This window comes from Buteo buteo, chromosome 7 (assembly GCF_964188355.1).
Source record: "Buteo buteo chromosome 7, bButBut1.hap1.1, whole genome shotgun sequence".
Lineage (NCBI taxonomy): Eukaryota > Metazoa > Chordata > Aves > Accipitriformes > Accipitridae > Buteo > Buteo buteo.
The window spans coordinates 40,753,815-40,769,426 of record NC_134177.1 but is presented as its reverse complement, the minus strand read 5'-3'; the positions used below and the strand labels follow the sequence as shown (position 1 = coordinate 40,769,426).

General features: G+C 47.0%; 2 protein-coding genes and 2 non-coding genes across 4 annotated transcripts; all 4 read right to left on the bottom strand.

Annotated features, from left to right (window-relative positions):
* Window positions 1-647: 647 nt before the first annotated feature.
* On the bottom strand, window positions 648-5,883 carry SUMF2 (sulfatase modifying factor 2). The gene is made up of 9 exons (XM_075032583.1): window positions 5,746-5,883; window positions 5,165-5,321; window positions 4,074-4,188; window positions 3,428-3,472; window positions 3,065-3,215; window positions 2,442-2,497; window positions 1,920-2,004; window positions 1,226-1,391; window positions 648-873 (listed from the first exon to the last, which is right to left on the bottom strand). Exons 1-9 carry the CDS (start codon window positions 5,798-5,800, stop codon window positions 768-770), a joined length of 936 nt encoding a protein of 311 aa, XP_074888684.1. The 5' UTR covers window positions 5,801-5,883; the 3' UTR covers window positions 648-767.
* Window positions 5,884-6,679: 796 nt separating this feature from the next.
* CCT6A (chaperonin containing TCP1 subunit 6A) lies at window positions 6,680-14,357 on the bottom strand. The gene is made up of 14 exons (XM_075032581.1): window positions 14,168-14,357; window positions 13,807-13,870; window positions 12,144-12,278; window positions 11,345-11,518; window positions 11,081-11,184; window positions 10,255-10,365; window positions 9,548-9,707; window positions 9,202-9,284; window positions 8,708-8,804; window positions 8,283-8,430; window positions 7,837-7,970; window positions 7,621-7,723; window positions 7,221-7,293; window positions 6,680-7,037 (listed from the first exon to the last, which is right to left on the bottom strand). The coding sequence occupies exons 1-14, from the start codon at window positions 14,299-14,301 to the stop codon at window positions 6,965-6,967; spliced, it is 1,593 nt and encodes a 530-aa protein (XP_074888682.1). The 5' UTR covers window positions 14,302-14,357; the 3' UTR covers window positions 6,680-6,964.
* LOC142033445 (small nucleolar RNA SNORA15) lies at window positions 10,513-10,646 on the bottom strand. Its single transcript, XR_012651162.1, has one exon. It is a non-coding gene; the product is annotated as a small nucleolar RNA SNORA15 (small nucleolar RNA).
* LOC142033446 (small nucleolar RNA SNORA22) lies at window positions 11,650-11,781 on the bottom strand. Its single transcript, XR_012651163.1, has one exon. It is a non-coding gene; the product is annotated as a small nucleolar RNA SNORA22 (small nucleolar RNA).
* Window positions 14,358-15,612: the final 1,255 nt, after the last annotated feature.

Below are 15,612 nucleotides of genomic sequence, written 5' to 3'. Positions count from 1 at the left end.
AGTGAGGAAGGCACAGCCCGGGCACCAGAGCGGGACCCTTTTGGGGCAGTCGCAGGTGGAGGAGGGATGTGCAGTGCCTGGAGGGGTGTCCTCACCCACCCACATGCTCTCAGGGCTCCTGGTCCCATCAGATTTGGTGGCAGAGCTCTTGTACAGCTGGTTTGTAGCCTTTATGCTGGTTTAACACCTGGGAGAGGTGGGTCACTGTTTTGTGTCATCCATGCACTTAGAAATGAGGACACATGTCATTTTGTCACTCTTTAAGGGTCAATAAAGCTGCCTTGTTTCACTTCAGGGAAGGCTGGGTGGCTGGTATGAAGCTGGGACCTCCCGAAGAGATGGGGATTGATGTGCGAGTCCCCCTTCCATGGATGTGTCCCCATTGCTTCCCCCCACTGCCGCCCCTCATGGCAGCCCCATGCTGGTGGTCATGGCGGGGCTGCAGGTGTTTGCTTGCTCCGGCTGGGGCTGGAGGTCAGAGCAGCTGTGGCCCCGTCCCACACATGCACCCCTTTGCTCATGTAAAAGGGACACCAAACGGAGAACTGTAATACCTACTACCCCAAAAGGACATTAAAGACAAACCACCCTGCCTGCCATTCCCAATCACTGCTTGTACCCAGACCATCCCAGTGCAGAAAGGAGTTTTAGCTGAAAGGATTTATTTTTAATTTTTAAAACTGGGTTTAACGAAAGTGACTGCTGGGGGTTACTGTTTGTTCATCTCCACAGGAGAAAATGCCTTCAGGTCTTCCCAAGTGACCTCCTCAGAGCTCGGGTTTGGTCTGGCTTTTCTCAGCCATGACAGGCGGGATGTTGGCAGCGCAGCGGAAGCTGAGGTTGTCGGAGGCCGAGTCTGGCGTGTTCCCCATTCTCACAGAGAAAAAAAAGAGACCCAACATTAGGGATCCTTCCTAGTTAATGCTTATATCATTTAACGTGACCCTCTGTAACAGAATAGAAACATCTTCCACTTCCCTTGAATAACTTCAAGAAAAGCATTTAATTCTAAATAATTGATGGAAAATACACTATTTGAGAAGCAATTAGGAACGTATTCATAGCAGGAAATTTTTTAGCAGTATTTGCAGTCTGTTTTCCTAACTGCTTCTCAGAAAAACTGAGTAGGAAGAGACAAATGTCTTTTAAAATAACCACCCCTCCTTCTACGACCAAGCAAGAAGAAATCGCTGCAAAACAGTGCCTGGGCATTGCCCAGACCTACCTGGTAGTAACACGAGCTTTATGATTTGCAGACCCATCTGCAGTGTCAATCCAGGAGGCACCTCTCAGGACCCGCATGTTCTGAGCGCGCTGCCTGGATGAGAGCCCCGGAGTCAGGTACTCCGACGCGGTCCACTCCCAGGTGTTTCCCAGCAGGTCGTAGAGCCCTGAGACACGGAGGGGTTTGCATCAGGATGATGAGAGCACATTTGCAAAGGCTGCAAAAGCACTTTGGTGTATGGGAGGGGGTGTGACATTCAAAGCATCACTGCAAGAGCGTGGTTTAATGGTGGGACTGGGAATCAGAAGCTCTTCACTGTATTTCAGACTGGCCCCAGTTTACAACTGGACTTCTAACGTGTCTCATCGTTTTGCATCTGTGCGAGGGCATGACATCTGCTGCCCTCAAAACAATGTGCTCGGGATTTTCAAGTAAATCACACTGAATTGCAAAATAACTGACTTCTAGTTAAAAGCAGGGGATGGTTTGGTGCATCGAAGTGCACCAGGTGCACATCGGCCAACGTCAGTAACAACCATCAATGCTTTTGCTGGACTCTGTTATTCTATCAAGATGCTGACGTGATCCCACATCATATCTGAAACTCTGCCACAACTACAGGATTTTATAATTAGTGTTAATTTAGGAAGCAGATGCCATTCGCAAAACCAGAGTGGGGATGCCTGCTCTGTACCATAGTTGTTCTGAGGAGGGAACGCTGCCACCGGTGAGACGCCGTGATAACCGTCTTCAGCTGTGTCAACCCTCGGGAAATCACCCTGTGGGAAGAAAGATCACTCCGAGCAAAGACCCACCATGGAGACGACACAAAGTCCTCCTCTTCACAGGACTGTGTTACACTTAAATAATGGAAATAACTCGTTGTGGTAAATTAACTCTATGCAGCATTTCTGACCAAGAGAGGAGATCAACCACCTAAAGTTCTCCAAAGACAACCTCCTTTTCAGACAAATTTATGTATGAATTTTTGGAAGCACTGAAATCCTGATTTCCCAGGGAAGCTGGGCTGAGTTTGCTCCCTGTAAGGGTATTTGGGATAACCCACCAGGAGCTGAATTTCAGTCCTCTGCAGGTAAGTCTGCATTGCTTCCCAGGACCATGCAGCCTGCTCAGGCAGCCACGCACACTCTGTGGTCAGGTTAAACACCACCCTCAGAAGAGGTCAGTATAGACAGGATCATTTTTACGATCTTACCTGCCACAGATTTGTACGGTTCAGCTGAAACTTGTTTCCCCAGGGATACACCCTTTCTGCCAAAAAGGAAGAGACACCCGTTACCCCTGTGTCACTCCAGCCTCCGCATTTGCCTATTTTTAACCAGGATTTTATGACCGTCCTTTTCTGCTCAGCTCAGGACAACAAGACAGGTTATATGAACGGGGCTTGTCGGTCTAATCCCTACAGACACTGCCAAGGAGAGATGGGAATCAGCAACAGCTTTCCATTTACAAACCATTGCTCGCACCAGGGAGTCCTGCAGTCCCCCCCCAGTGATCCCAGCAGCTGCTTTATGCCACCATCAGTGCGTGGGGACAGGTGGGTCGCTCCTTGCCCCACACCAAAGAAATGGTATTTTTAGCTGGCAGAAATGCTTTGTGTAGGAAGATACATTAAGACCATAGATAAGCCAATTCTTCTTCCTATATTATTATTGTTATCATTATTATCATTATAAATTTGACTCCCAGGTCAGAAGAGGTGGTTCAGGCCCCCAGATTAACCTCTAAAAACATCCCTGGATGGAAGTTTGAATCTGGTGGAACTAACGTTACTCAATGCCTCAGTTTGGAAAAAGGTCAAGAGCTTGTGGTACGTACGCTCCAGTCCTCCCCTGGCAGCAAATTCCCACTCCTCCTCCGCCAGGAGCCTCTTCCCTTTCCAGGCGCAGAATGCCTGCGCATCGTTCCAGCTCACGTGCAGCACTGGGTAATCCAGCCTGTCCTTTATGCCGGAGCCAGGACCCGAGGGCTGGGAGAAATTGCATCAAACAGATTTTAATTGATTTTATAAGCTTTTCAATTAAAAAGGGACTAAAGGACAGAACAAGCCAAGGCAGGCAACATCCAGCAACCAGAAATGCTCTTTTTTTCCCCATTTTTGGTCGATAAGGTTCAGCACACCCTAACACATGCACACGCCCAGCACAGAGAGGACTCGGCGCACCCGACTTTTTTACTCACCTGTCGCCAAAAAGCCTTCTCGATGGGCAGCCACCAAGGGGCAGACTGGGAAAAGAAACAACACCAGATTAAAGGTGAACTGGCAACATCCGCCCCCAACACCATCCTAGAGCAGTGTGTGTAAAGAAAGAGCGCTTGTTAGTCTGGAAATGGTTAAATGCTGCAGTTTGAGCTGGGTTATCACAGGCATTTTGATAGCGCTTTCCAACAAGTAGAGGCATTCACTTTTAAAAGTGAAAATAGACCAAGAAGCCCATGCTGTTTAGTTTTTCTATTTTAAGGTTTACTTAATAAACCTTTGAAATGCGCTTTGCTCTCCCAGCTTACTGGAGCATCTCATGAGTCCAGTCTGACAGTGTTTGGAGAGGATATAAACAGAGGAGCACCATAAATCAACCCAGGCTCAACCCTGCTGGTAGTTTCAAAAGCAAAACAACCCAAGACTAAAGAAAAACCCCTGAGAATGGCCAGGCTCTGCACTGAGAGGCAGCTGCTACTCAGTGGAAAAGCAATACCGGCAAGGGTCTCCCCTCCTGGTTTGTTTTTTTTTTTTTACTTAAAACAGAGAGGTCAGACAGAGTTGTGATCAGAAATACCATCTCCATCATCATCACTGAAACTCATCCCTCATGGGAGTTAGATTTACCTCCAGTTTTTGGGTGACTGTTTTTTTCAGCTCGTCGGATACGAAATCCTCAAAGACAAAGCTCCAGCCAAATACTTCTGCTTCCGTTTTGTATTTCTTTTCTCTAACAAACTCCCTGGCATAAATACAACACGCTTAGGCATCTGGGTAAGAGTTCTTCAAGAGTCGCACCACCAAATACAGCAATCTGCACATGCAATAAGTTCAGGGCAAGGCAAAACATACACAACCTACAAACACATCATCGGCGGAGAGTCCCAGCTCCTCCCCAGCACAGCTCCAGTCAGTTTGATACAGATTTAACAGATGAGACAGTCTGATTTGCATCTGTTCACAGATCTGATAGTTTTTATGTTACCTGTGCAGGTAAACTCACCCTGCAGTCTGGTCTTCCACAAAATGGAACAGTTGCACAGATCAAAAATCCCTTAAAAACCATTAAAATCTATGGCCGCTGTTAGTTAAATGTCCCCCAAATGCAAAAAAAGTCACATGCTGCTGAATAATCTCACCCTGCTTCTGTCCCATTTGTTTCCCCGTTACCTAAATTGCAATAATTGCCATTACTGCGTGTTGCTGGAAGTGTTGGCTCTTTTTAACCAACACAGGCTCAGCCAGGCAAATAAAGGCATTTTCCCCCACTGCATTTATTAGTGCTCTGTACAAGGGCTTCTATAAAATACATGGAGTGGTCCGGGGTTTACAAATGGAAATTGAACCCATAGGAACCTGAAATCTGAAGCAGTACAGCCCTATTAGTAGGAAAAAGACGCACAAACAAAAAAGCATGTTTGCAAGGAAAAAAGAGAGAAGGGAGGAGAAAGGAGGGAAGGGAAGACAAAGAAGGGAGGAGAGGAAGCACGTTTGCAAGCTACACTGGTAAGATGCTTCAGCTTGCAGCCATAGAGGCGATTTATTACTGACGGACACATTTTTTTGTTCTAATGAAACTGCTGGGAGCATCCAAGCGTTGGCTTTCAGACCCTGGGAACCAGCCCCAAAAGTCCCGGCACCAACACCCATGTCCTCCCTGCGGCTGGCCGAGCTACTGAGCCCCTGTGAGCCACGTGGACCCAAACCTTCGCTCTTACCTGAAATCCCTGTTTGTGACGGGATATTTGTCGACAGCAAACGGCTTCACCGTCACCTCCCTGACGGGCCCTTCTTCATTCCTCTTCTCCAGGGAGCTGGATCCCATCTGAAACTTCCCCCCAGGCAGCTGCACCATGTTTTCATCCTTTCCAAAAGCTAAACGTGAAGAAATTCAGTACGAGAACTTTTCGTTTTTGAACACGACCGCGCAGGACAGCATGCACTATTTGCCAGAAAGTCACTTTGTATACTGGAGGGGGGGTGCAATATGGTAAGCGACTACGAGTAGCACTTGTATAGGTCTGCATTTTTTTGCTAAGATGCTTAAAATACTTTAAAGTCACGTTTTCAGTGGCTCTCTTAGGAAAGGAACGGCTCCAGTCAGGTGAAATCAGCATGGCAGCTCCTTCAAACTATTAGGACAAAAAAAGGGGAACCTAGGCAGGGCGAAGCAAAGGGATTTTTACGGAAAAAAAAAGGGTAACCCAGGCAGGGTGAAGCAAAGGGATTTTTACAGCTCCCCTTACAAGGAGCCAAGGCAGAAGGCCCGGCCAAAAGCAGCAGGAGCTCCCGCCCTCACCCCGCAGAGCCCAGCAGCAGGCCAGCAGCGCCAGCCCCGCTCCGCCCGCAGCCATGCCGGCCGGCGGCCCCCGCTCCGGGAAGAGGAAAGGCGATCACCGCCCGCAACCGCCGCCGCTTTGACCCAGAAGAACTGCCGGCTCAGGGGGGGAAGTGTTTCCGGGCCCTTCGTCCACGGGAGGGCGGGGAAGACTTGACTTTCCACGGGTGCGGCCCGCGGGGTCACGCGTTGGGCGCTGCGCGGTTGCCGGAGCGGGTGTTTGTTTTTTAAGGAAAGGGATCAAAACCTGCCCACCCCCCGCCCCGAGGCAGTTAAGTATTTCATATGCAAAAGAGGGGGTTTTTTTGGTTTTAGCTTTTAGAGTCATTCAGCCAGCCAGCTGGGACTAGGGAAGGAGGCTCCTGTCCCTCAACGTAACAAAACACAGGTAGGATTAATTAGGGAAAATCCTTTCGGAGGGCAGCAGACTTTCTCCCCCAACCCCCTCCTGGCGGTAGCCTTGAGCTAAGGACACAGTTCTGCCTGGATCTGGCACAGTGCTCCTTGTCCATAAATGCTTTACTGCAGCAGGAACAGCGTTAAAAATCTAACAGCGTGTTATGACAACACGGAACACGTCTTTCAACATGCACTTCAAACCACTCCAGAGTAACTCCGTTTTAGTTGTAAACAAGTACAAAACTATCAGGCGATGGGCTTAATCCAGCTTTGTGAGGGACTGAACAAATCCCAGCTCTGAGCCCACACTACTCCCACAGCAGACCCTCCAGCAGTATTTCCACAGCCCCCCCAGGGAGCACGACAGGGCAGGTATCGCCACCAGTAACACGGTCAGAAACCGCATACGAAGGCCTGTAGCCCACAAGACTGGTAAGCAGAACGTTCCAAGACCTTGGCCCAAGGAAGGTAAAGTTTTAAATAATCGACACACATAAAGCACAGAACATAACAGTTTATTGGGTAAAAAGGAAAGCAACTTCAGTTGTATACTTCAGTGAAATTAAAAATAAATAACTGATTTTGAGCCAAATATTTGAATAGTTGCTAACATTTTTGAGTGGCCATGTTTACAAAGAGGGGCTGCTCATTACAGCAGAGTAATTTCCATCGCTGAGAAAATCCACTACAGCTAAGAAAAGAGCGCCTTCGGGTGGATTTCTTAAAGACATTCCATGGGGCATGACGGGAACTGACCACCATCGACAAGAGCAGATCCAACTCAGCCTTTAAGAGAGGACATTCCAGCTCGCATAATTTCATCCACCAAGAGAATGTTGCTAGCGATGACCGTGCTAGAAAGATTAGACAAATATTGTTAGACTAGCCATTCTGACATAGGTCAAAGAAGACTCGGCTTCATTTCTGCCTTTCAAGACAGCTTCCTCTATGTGGGAACCCTCGATTCCACATTACTCTACCGATTTCAATGACCAAACACCCACTGCTATTGAAAGTGAAAATACTGTAACATTTACCATGAATGAAGCAGTTGCTTTTTGACGTTATAATTATCCCAGATTCCTGCTGCTGCAGCTACCATTGGCTCACCTACAAAAGAAGTGTAACAGTCTTTAAATTACCAGCTCACATAATTCCAAGTAAGACTTCTTGCTAACATCTGATACTACTTGCTACATCCACCACAGTATTACCACGTGCTTTATCTTCACAAAAAACTTAAACAGAATGTGTTTAAGTACTACAGCACGCCAAGACTGACTGCAGCATCAGGACACTTGCCAAGGCATTTGGCATAGCTTTTTATGAAAAAAAGGTACAGCTTTCTGCATTCAGAGCAACTTTATTATTTGTGGAGTTGAGTCATGACAGTTTCTCACTAGAGCTATGTTACAAACTATGTTATAAAGTTCTCACCAGTGTTCAGATCAACTCCAGTGAGTTGCCCCGATTCTGCATGCTCTGTCTGAACCTTCACTAGTGTTTCCTGGGGATCGTAACCAGAATTCTGAGCGAGAACCTTTGAGAGAACAGAGATATTATTTCATGTTGTTAATTAAAAGAGACCTCCAGGAGAAAAAGCGATGGGTCTCAGGGTGCTTTAAGGCCACTTTATTCAGGAGTTCCTGATACCTTAGGAATGATGAGCAGGGCATCAGCAAAAGCTTGAACTCCAAGCTGGGCTCTTCCTTTTACATTAGGTTTATGCTTCACAAGAGCATTAGCTACTGCCACTTCTAGTGCACCTGCTCCTGGAACCACACATCCTGCAAGGGAAAACTTGATACTGAGACTTCACAGTAAGCACCTATTCCAATTTAAACAGTTAATTTTTAGTGTTGTTTGATCTCTTCCCTCATCCTTAAGAAGACAGCTTGCATCTGATCAGGTAAGTACTTACATAGTTATCAACTACTTGTAAAATACGAGGTGTAAGAACAGTAACTAAAAGCACTGAAATACACTCAGCTTGGTGTCCGACTGCATTGGATACCACGGAAGCCAATGCAAAATTCACTAGTTTTGAAGTGAATTTCAACAGAAGATCCTTAACATCACTAAACAGAGCGCAGACTTACCATCCTCAATAGCGTTTTTAACGGCACGCAGACCGTCTCTTACTGCATCCTTGATTTGTGTTAGCGTATGCTTATTTGGTCCCCTGATCAACAGGGTAACAGAGCGGGGGTTGTCACATTTCTCAATAAAGGTGTATTTCTCTTCACCCTGTAAAAAAACAGGGTTATGTATTTGTGTCATACATTTGCTTAATCAATGTATACACATAAAAAAATGAACAGACACTTTTGGATTCAGTTTTGGACTAACAGCACTTCAGGAAGCTATGAGAAGGAGCAGAACCTTATTTCCGTTTTCTCGATTTCCAGTATAGCTCTTAAAACGCTTAAGAAAAATCCATGCACAGACAGCAAGACAAAAGAAAAGCTGGCATCAAGTGAGGCGTATTTAACCTGCCTTCAGCTGAAAGCTTGGTCGTACTTACCAGCGTATACTCGTAGACAAGCCCTGCGTGTCCCAGACAGTCGGGAGTGAGATCCTCCACAGAGTTCATGGCAGTACCGCCACATGCAAGGGTCAGTCTGAGACAGAACGTGTACAGTTTAGCACTTGCTTTATATTAAGTAAAATCTGAAGTCACTGACATAACAGTAGTATTTCAGCATGCAGAGCACCCCAGTTCCTAGGCCTGGAACAGTTTGCTTCTGTTCACAAAAATAAGCTTGTAGAATTAAGTCTCCTCTACAGGTGTCTACATTTGAAGCATATTGGTAGCTCGAATTCCTACACCACCCAGTGTGCTGAACTGATGCTTCTATGGTTTGTACAAACTACCCTAAGGTACACCAGTAAGACCTGGATAGATTGAAGTGGGCTTTCTAGAGCAAGTCCTTACAGGTGGATTCAAGCCAGACTCAACTCACTGTCTGAGTTTGGAAGAGCAAGTTATTTTACCCTCTTATCTCCCCAGGAACTGACCTTTCCATGTTCCTCCTTTTAGCCCTCCGCAAAGCAACTATTCCTTCTTTTGCAAGTGCATCCAAGGAAAATGGGTCAATTCCCTAGAAACAAAGAAAGTGACCATCAGGAAAAAGAAAAAGCTAAAAATATCCTCTTTCTGTCTGACACTAATGAATAACTTCTTCCTCTGGGCTCAATAAAGATCTCAAGCAGGAACTCTATGCATATATTTGAAAGCACATCAGCCTAAATTTAGCTATTTCTGTCTGAAGAACTGTACAAAGTGAATCAAACGGCACACAGCTTGCTGAGAAAGCCAACATTTCAAATTAATTTTTCTAGTTAGTTACACCCTTCATCTCACCTTCTGGTTGATCACAATAAATCCTTTATCTGAATCGCCACAGACTCTTCTTTTCAAGTCTATGATTTTATTCACTCTGTCTTCAATGAACTTTCTTTCTGCTTTCACTAGCTTCTCTCTCTCTTCAGCACTTTTATAGAAGAATCCAGAGCTCACCTCTCTGAAGGAGACAAAAAAACCCCAAAAAAGCAGTAAGCAAACTATCCTCTCTGCTGTAGAAATAAACTTAAGCGTAAGGAATCAATCTTCTCAGCAACATTGCAAAGAAATCAAAACAAACCAAGATACCACCCCCCAAACCAGCATGCAACATACAGCTGTTCATGCCTTCCAGTTCAGAGCTTTTCCATTGCAAGAAATAAGGCACATATTTGAAATTAAGTGAACCCTGAAGTATACTTAGATGTTCACTCTACAATATAAAATTATGCCCAAGAAAGGCAGGGCTTCCAGCCTTTCTTCAATGAAATGACAAAATAAAAACCACTACGAAGCTCTGCCTCTCAGACATTTTCGCAGCCACCAGCTTCCCTTTCCCAAAAAAGAGCTGCAGAAGGAGCATCTCCTCTTCCATTCCATCTTCTACACTACCTGCCTCGCTCTAGACGAGTCTATGTGGTCCTTTCAGTTCTTATTTAAGCACATCTTCATTAAAAGTTTTTAAGACAGGAGCATTTTCTGCTCCTCACTTTGTGCTGTGTACTTACGTTTTCTCATATTCTAGAGATACATTACAAGTAAGAACATAAGCATCTTCCACTCTTTTCTTCATGTCAGGATGACGAGCACCATGATCCAAAACCAGCCCCCTAATCAGCCTGAAAGATTAAAAACCATTTTGTGTGTCAACATACATATACAGAAGATATGCATTTCATGGCAGTGCAGAGTAGTCAAGGGGATTCACAGTGCAACTGGTCCAACACAAACTGCCTGTGCACTTCTGTTGGGAGTAAACAATGATTATGTATCCCACTTCCAAAGGCATGCCCATTCTCATAAAAAAAGCATACCAATCAGTGTGAAAAAGGAATTTATTCTGGCATAGTGTCTGACTGCATTAGCTACTGAGGGAAGCTAGTGCAGAATTCGTCCATGCCACCAAGGTAAATATAAAGCCTATGGAATATCCAACTAGATGACTACAATCCAGTTTCCATTAATCAAATGCTATTTTGTACTTGTAATGAACAGATACGAGCCTAAACCATAATTGAGCCACAGACACTATTACTAAGGAAAAAAAAAAAAAAGCAATCACTTGACATTGTTATGTAAAAGCCTAAGCCAGTGTTACTCTTTACTATTCAAAAATCTCTTGTCAGGGAATCAAGTTTGGTGACTGGACAACTTCTGCTGTCTAAATAATTTATGGCTGAAATCTGTATTTCTGCCTTTCTTTCACCCCTTCCCTAATGACTTTTCTGGTGGTAGCTTTAGGACACCCAAGTTCTTCTAAAAAGAAAAAACGCCACAGACTACTCAAATATCAGGGCACCATTAAACTGAAGCTCAAGGATACTCATTACTTACGTTGTGTCAGTTTCTGATTTGTGCTTCATCTCCATAATCTCTACCATGTGGAGGTCAATAGGCTCATCTGGTTTTCTGACTGTCAAAACAGAATCAACTACAGCCTGGAATAGAGGGGAGAGAAAAAAAGCCCCCAAACGACCATTAGGCTTCCGAAGTGCAAGCTCACATCTTTCCATCCACCCTTCACATAAGTAATAATCACAGCACTTTGAACCTGGATCTCTCCACACAAAAAGAGGCAGAAGAGACATGTACCCTTACCTCTGTTAGGATGTCAGCAAGCTCCTTATGAACTTTAGTACGGAGGGATGTTCTGGCAACATCTATAAGGGTCTCCCTGTCCATTTCCTTGGTTACCTTGACCTGCTCCAAAACTTCAAGTGCTTTTTCCTTTGCAATCTCAAATCCTTCTGCTACTATTCTAGGGTGCAAACCCTAATGCAAGGAAAGAAGGGAAATCATTAGACAACAGAAGACAAAACGGTGCTTCTTCACAAATAGAACCTGTTGTTTCAACATTCCATGTAATGTCAAAACATAGGGAATATGCACCCTACAAAGCAAGAAAATGTACTGTCCTTCTGAATACATATAAAAGGAATGCAAATCCCTTCAATGCAGAGGAAAAGTACAGATTATTCTAGCACAGAATTGAAACCAAGGGAACTACAAAGCACACTTGGGTGTTCACTGTGCAGTATGAACGCCTATTCTGTAACTTGCAATATCCAAAATACCTACCATCAGGGAGGATCTCCTTGTTAACGTACAAGAAGCATTTTAACTCACACAAAGCAAACAGAAGTAACAGCAGGTATCAGACAAAACCTTATTAAAAGCTACAGTATCCACAATAAGTGGTTTTGATTTTGAACAAGTCTTAAGTTCTACCCTCCAGTTTTTCCCCATTTTACAAGTTCTGTGATGCACTCATTTTCAGCAGAAATATATTCATTTTCATGTTTGACTTATGAGTATTAAGCATTAAACAAAACAAGCTGAATGGTCTCAGATGACATTTTTAACTTGTCCACCTATAAAAGAAATACTGCATACATACCTCAGAAATATAGAGATCTGCCTGCTTTAGGAGTTCTCCAATGATCAAGACATTTGAAGTGGTACCATCTCCAGTGATGTCATCTTGCGCTGTTGCTACTTTTGCTATCAAGGAGGCTGTGGGGTGTTGTATTTGCTAAACAAAAATAAGAAGCTGAGCTGTAAGTCTTTCTGTACTGGTACAGGAAGCAAGCAATCTGAAATCAGCTAACCAAAATATTGATGTTTTCGTGATTCACATCAATTCAGCAGGTTTCAACAAGTAACACCAATTAACAACAGTCACTTTGACAATAAGTTAATTGAATCAATCCATGTGACACTATTTCCCCCCTCAGATTATGCACCTATACACAAAAATGTTGAGCGCCAAGAGCCAAACTAGTCCTCAACTCATTATGAGCTTGACAGAGCCCTTTTCTCCTTTAGGCAAAGGATGCACCATCACAACTAGACTGTTACTGGCACTAAAACCAGCAGGTTTAGAGCTAATTTATGAATCTCTGCAGGATCAGTGCTCTACATACACTAACCAGTCTACTATTTCTTTGGCAGTTTATTTTACTCATTCTTATGAAACTAAAGAACATTCAATTAGTTAGCTTCTTGCCAGTTCCTCTGCTAAGTAGTACATTCAGTTTTCCAGCTAGGAGCATCATATCTGCCTGGCCAAACTTCACAACCACCACACGTGGCCTTAGGTTCCTTACAGAACTCAACCTTTTAATGTAAGGAACACACGCATCACTTAGCGTCTCCAATGGCTGACTGAAAATTATTTTAACATAGGTTGGAGCTTATGAACCTACAGAACAAGGTCCACATCCGAAAAGGTTGTGCTTAGTAACTGTACTAGAGAGAGATAAAATCCAAGGGGACCATTTATACTGTTGTTTAGCTTTTTATCATTATTTCCTTTAAAGTACTACCTCTAGCGTGTAAGAGCTGATTTAATGATTTTTCCCGTCTGCCATATCCCTGTGTATATCAACTTCAGTACTTTATGCTAGTAGAGTGTAATACTGCATATGCACTAGCAGGCCGTGTTCAGCCAGCGGATAGGGGCACACTGCAACCCGCCAGCCCTGGGACCCAGGGCCCATGGTGGCCTCGGCCTCACTGTCAGCCCCCAGCACGGGAGACGCCATGGGGCCAGCGGCAGGATGGCACCACACCTCGTATAATCTTCACCCCCACGGTGGGGAAATTGTGATACAACTCCAGATGCAATGGAAAAGCAGTATGAGCTGCATCCATCACCCAGATTTAAACACTTCCCAGGCCATGCACCCATGGTGAACTCTGCTGTCTTAGGCCTGCTCCAAGTACAACAGAAGTATGCTTTCTGTAAGCAAAACCGAAGGCGACAAAAGTGCCGAAACCATTATTTCAACAGTTCGTGTTTCCTTTTAAATTGCCAAATTAGCACACAAAATTCATTCAACGTCCACCATGCTGCACTTACTTCTTTACCTTCCTCCCAAGGGACATTTTGCCCTCAACGCACAGGGGTAAATACCACAGAAATGCAGGCCGAGGGCAGCAGCGGACGCGGTCCCCCCTCCGCCACAGGCACTCAAGGCCAATACCACCAGGCTCCTGCCCGAGCCCCCCCCCCCAGCTCCCCAAGATGCCCACCCCCGCGAAAGCAAGAACCAGCTCACCATTTCCTGCAGCAGCACGTTGCCATCTTTGGTCAGCTTGATGTCTCCAGCCCCCGACACCAGCCTGCGGGCGACATGAGGCGGGTCATCAGCACACACCCCTCGCTCCCCGGCCCCGCCACACGTGTCCGGCCGTAGGCCCGCACCGATTCCTTCTCCATTCATTCAGCCCCACCCGCCCGGGCGGCCTACGCCTTTGTTCCCCCCCCCCCCCGTATGCCGGCGGTAGGAACGGCGTCCCGGCCTCACACGATCCCCCCCGCCTCTCTCCTCACGCTTCCCCTCAGGCCGTCACGGCCGCCCGCGCGCTGAGGCGCCTGCCCTCCCCCCCCCCCAAACCCGCGCCGGGAGGTTTCCTCACATCTTCATGGTGCCCTTAGGGCCCAGGTTGGTCCTCAGCACGTCCTGGAGCCCGCGGGCCGCGCTGATGTTCACCGCCAGCGCGGCCTGAGCACGGGCTACCTCCGCCTTGGGGTTGAGGGCCTTCACCGCCATGGCCGCCGCTCCGCTCCGCGCTGGGCCTAGGCCGGGCCGGGCGGGGCGAGGCGACCGCCGCGACGAGAGGCGGGGACGGAGCAGGCCGCGCCTCCCCGCCCGCCCCTTCTAGAACACTCCGGGGCGCTGGCGCGCCTATTGGTCCGCCGGCGAGCTGGCCGCATTCCCATTGGCTGCGGGACCTGTCGCTCCGCCGGCCCGCTCCCGCCCCACCGCTGAGGCGCCCTGGGGTGGCGCCGGCGCGGTTGTGACCGGGGAGCGCGGGCCGCTGAGAGGGAGAGGGCGGCGGGGTCGGCGGGTCTGTGAACGAGGCCTTTGAACGGGCAGGGTCGCTCGGTCGTTAATCCCATCCGCTCCCGTGACAGACACGGCCCCCCCCCCCCCCCCGGCAGGTTCGTAGAACTGTGAGAATAAATAATTAAACCCGGTGATTTAACATTAGATCGATAGAATTAATAGTTAAGCGGACGGGATTAATAATCAGAATGGTTCTTGGTAAAAAGTCGGAGTGGAGGTTAATCAAAACTCATCTCTTAATCCAGAGGCTGCTGTGTGGGCCGGTGGGGCCTGCATGCCCAGGCTGTTCTGGGCCTGAACCCTTGGCAAGGCTTTCTAGGCACGGGGAACGATCGCTCCCAAGGACACGCAGAGGATTCCCTTGAGGCCTGTGGAAGAAAAACAAATATTATTGAAGTCAAGGCGACCCTGATGGGTGCTGGAAGTGTTTGGCCTACATGGCCCATCAGGGCCCAGGCCTTGAGGCTGTGAAACATTTGCGTCTTAAGGGCCTTGAGCTCCGAAATGGAGGCCAATTGACAGTTTTCTTTGAGAGGAGCTTGAGAAGAGAGCTCTTGCCATGGTCCCTTACACACACCGCGGGCACAGATTGCACCAGGTTTGGCTCCCATGTTGCCCCATCTGGGCTTGTACCCCCAAACACCCATCTGCTAAGTCTGAGCAACTGGCAATACCCGGTGTGACACAACCCTCTTGTTATTTCAAGTATTTTGTAAGGACCATCCCCAGAATAATCACGGCCCATAGCTGCAGAAGTGTGCCAGGGAGATCCAGGCCAAGCGTTTTTGGTGTTCCTGCAGCCCATCTGCTCCAGAGGGTGCTAACCCCCAGCAAACAGGGACAGCTGGCCCCGAGACTAGGATTCCTCAGTATTTGGTACAGAGAAAGAGCCTCCCCCAACGCTCATCCACCAGGCATGAGGATGGTGCAGGGTAAATCTCCCCCACTCCGTCCCACTCTTTGCAGCCAGCAGCTCTGGATGCGGCCCTGGGTGCCGGGCTTCAGCAACCCACT

What these genes read in the sequence shown, in the direction of transcription:
- SUMF2 (XM_075032583.1), bottom strand. Translation starts at nt 5,800, where the DNA reads ATGGCTGCGGGCGGAGCGGGGCTGGCGCTGCTGGCCTGCTGCTGGGCT. An exon ending in CTGCTGCTGGGCTCTGCGGG is followed by an intron (nt 5,322 to 5,745) that starts GTGAGGGCGGGA and finishes CTTCACGTTTAG; the next exon opens with CTTTTGGAAAGGATGAAAAC. An exon ending in CAGTCACCCAAAAACTGGAG is followed by an intron (nt 3,473 to 4,073) that starts GTAAATCTAACT and finishes TTCTTTTCCCAG; the next exon opens with TCTGCCCCTTGGTGGCTGCC.
- CCT6A (XM_075032581.1), bottom strand. Translation starts at nt 14,301, where the DNA reads ATGGCGGTGAAGGCCCTCAACCCCAAGGCGGAGGTAGCCCGTGCTCAG. An exon ending in ACGTGCTGCTGCAGGAAATG is followed by an intron (nt 12,279 to 13,806) that starts GTGAGCTGGTTC and finishes ATTTTTGTTTAG; the next exon opens with CAAATACAACACCCCACAGC. An exon ending in TTATTGTGATCAACCAGAAG is followed by an intron (nt 9,285 to 9,547) that starts GTGAGATGAAGG and finishes CTTTGTTTCTAG; the next exon opens with GGAATTGACCCATTTTCCTT.